At 40.1% G+C, this 2,203-nt stretch overlaps 1 protein-coding gene across 1 annotated transcript; it reads left to right on the forward strand.

Annotated features, from left to right (window-relative positions):
- On the forward strand, window positions 1-941 carry LOC120618048 (olfactory receptor 4Q3-like). Its single transcript, XM_039881910.1, is given in 2 exon segments — window positions 1-907; window positions 910-941. Coding segments are annotated over 2 exon segments (939 nt in total).
- The last annotated feature ends 1,262 nt before the right edge of the window (window positions 942-2,203 follow it).

Consider the following 2,203-nt stretch of genomic DNA (forward strand, 5'->3'; position numbering starts at 1 on the left):
ATGAAAAAAGAAAATGCTTCTAAGGTGACAGAATTTGTTCTTCTGGGCCTATCATCCTCTTGGGAGCTGCAGCTATTTCTCTTCTTAATATTTTTGTTGTGTTATATGGCTATTGTCCTGGGAAACCTCTTGATAGTGGTAACAGTGCAAGTTGATGCTCACCTACTCCAATCTCCTATGTACTATTTTTTGAGCCATCTGTCTTTCATTGACCTGTGCCTGAGCTGTGTCACTGTACCCAAGATGTTAGGGGATTTCCTACAGCAGGGCAAGACCATCTCTTTTCCAGGATGCCTGGCCCAGATTTACTTCCTGCACTTTCTGGGAGCCAGTGAGATGTTTCTGTTGACAGTCATGGCCTACGATAGGTATGTTGCCATATGTAATCCTTTGCACTACCTGACAGTCATGAACCGCCAGCTGTGCTTTCATCTGGTTTGTGCCTGCTGGTGTGGGGGTTTCATTCACTCTATCACACAAGTCATACTGGTCATCCAGCTGCCCTTCTGTGGTCCCAACGAATTGGACAACTTCTACTGTGATGTCCCACAGGTCATCAAGCTGGCTTGCATGGACACATATGTGGTGGAGGTGCTGATGGTCTCAAACAGTGGGCTACTGTCTCTTGTCTGCTTCTTAGTCTTGCTCTTTTCTTATGCTGTCATTCTCATCACCCTGAGAACTCGCTTCCGCCAGGGCCGGAGCAAGGCACTCTCTACCTGTGCCTCCCACTTAACGGTGGTCAGCCTGATCTTTGTACCATGTGTATTCATTTACCTGAGGCCTTTCTGCAGCTTCTCTGTAGATAAGGTATTTTCTGTCTTTTACACGGTAGTCACACCTATGTTAAATCCCCTCATTTACACACTCAGAAATACTGATATGAAGACAGCCATGAAGAAACTGAGGAAAAAGCATGTGGCATCCTGCTGCCATGTTAAGGAATGAGCAAAAAGAGGTGATTTAGAAAACATACTCTTTCTTGGGATACTTTTTCATGCATGAAAACCAATTTGGTGACTTTGGTATAAAAGAGAAGCCAGCATATAAATTATAATTGCATTGTTCTTGATTATAGTTGAGAAGCAGACGTTAACTATTAAGCAGGGGACTCAGAAGTGTTTACTGGCCCACAAATGACAACAGTCATTAATTGAGTACTAGAGTCAAGAGGATGCCTTGAAAGATCGACTCTTCTATCCTTTGTCTGTTAGTAGTCTTCCTTTATTTTACTCATTTCTCTTTTAAACTCTATTCAAATGAAAGAAGATATTACATCTTTTTTTGTGGCCTGCTCTGGTGTCAGGAAGTTCCTTCTCATGTCTCATCAGAGCCTCTTTGGAAGCAGTGTGACTCCGTTTTGTCCTGTCTCTAATGAAGCCTGAAAACATCACTAATCACCCTGTGTCTTAGTGTTCACTCAAGAACTGTGTTCTGTGTTGTGCCAAATTTTAGAAATGCAGTCGAATAACTCACTTGAATGAACCCACGTTCTTAGAGAAGTTCGTGTGTGAAGAAAAGGAAGTCTGGGAGTCTGGATGATGCAAGCTCTTAGTATTCTGCTATAGAGGCCGTTTGGGGAGAGGCACCCCATTTCTTTAAATGGTAATATAGTGGGGGGAAGTTGATAAGCTGGCTCTTCAACTGACTATAAGAGTTTAAGAGCTCTGAATTCTAAAGTAAAAGAGAAAGAAAGAAATGAGGTATGTTTTAAAGCACTCCTCTACCCTATCCTTATCCTTGAGGTTCTCATAGTTATTACCTCTGAGTATCAAAAGTGCTTTAAGGAGTAGGTAATTTTTTTAATTAAATTTATTGGGCTGACATTGGTTAATAAAATTGTATAGGTTTCAAGTGTACACTTTAGCAATACATCATATGTATATTGCATTGTGTTCATCACCCAAAGTTAAATTTCCTTCTGTCACTTTATATTTGACCCTCTTTATCTTTATCTACTTCCCCCCACCCCCCTTTCCTTCTGGTAACCACTAAACTGTTGTGTCCATGAGTCTCTGTTCTTTTTGTTCATTTGTTGCTTCCAGTTTTATATCCCATGAGGAATAAGGAGTATTATTCAATTTATTTTTACAAATGAATGCAGATTTGTTAAGTGACTTGCTCAAATCACTTAGAAAATGTGTAATCAACCAAGGAAGCTACTAAATTTACATAATTAAGATTAAGTTAATATTTTTTTTTC

The sequence above is a fragment of the Pteropus medius genome, unplaced genomic scaffold, assembly GCF_902729225.1.
Source record: "Pteropus medius unplaced genomic scaffold, Ma_sr-lr_union100, whole genome shotgun sequence".
Lineage (NCBI taxonomy): Eukaryota > Metazoa > Chordata > Mammalia > Chiroptera > Pteropodidae > Pteropus > Pteropus medius.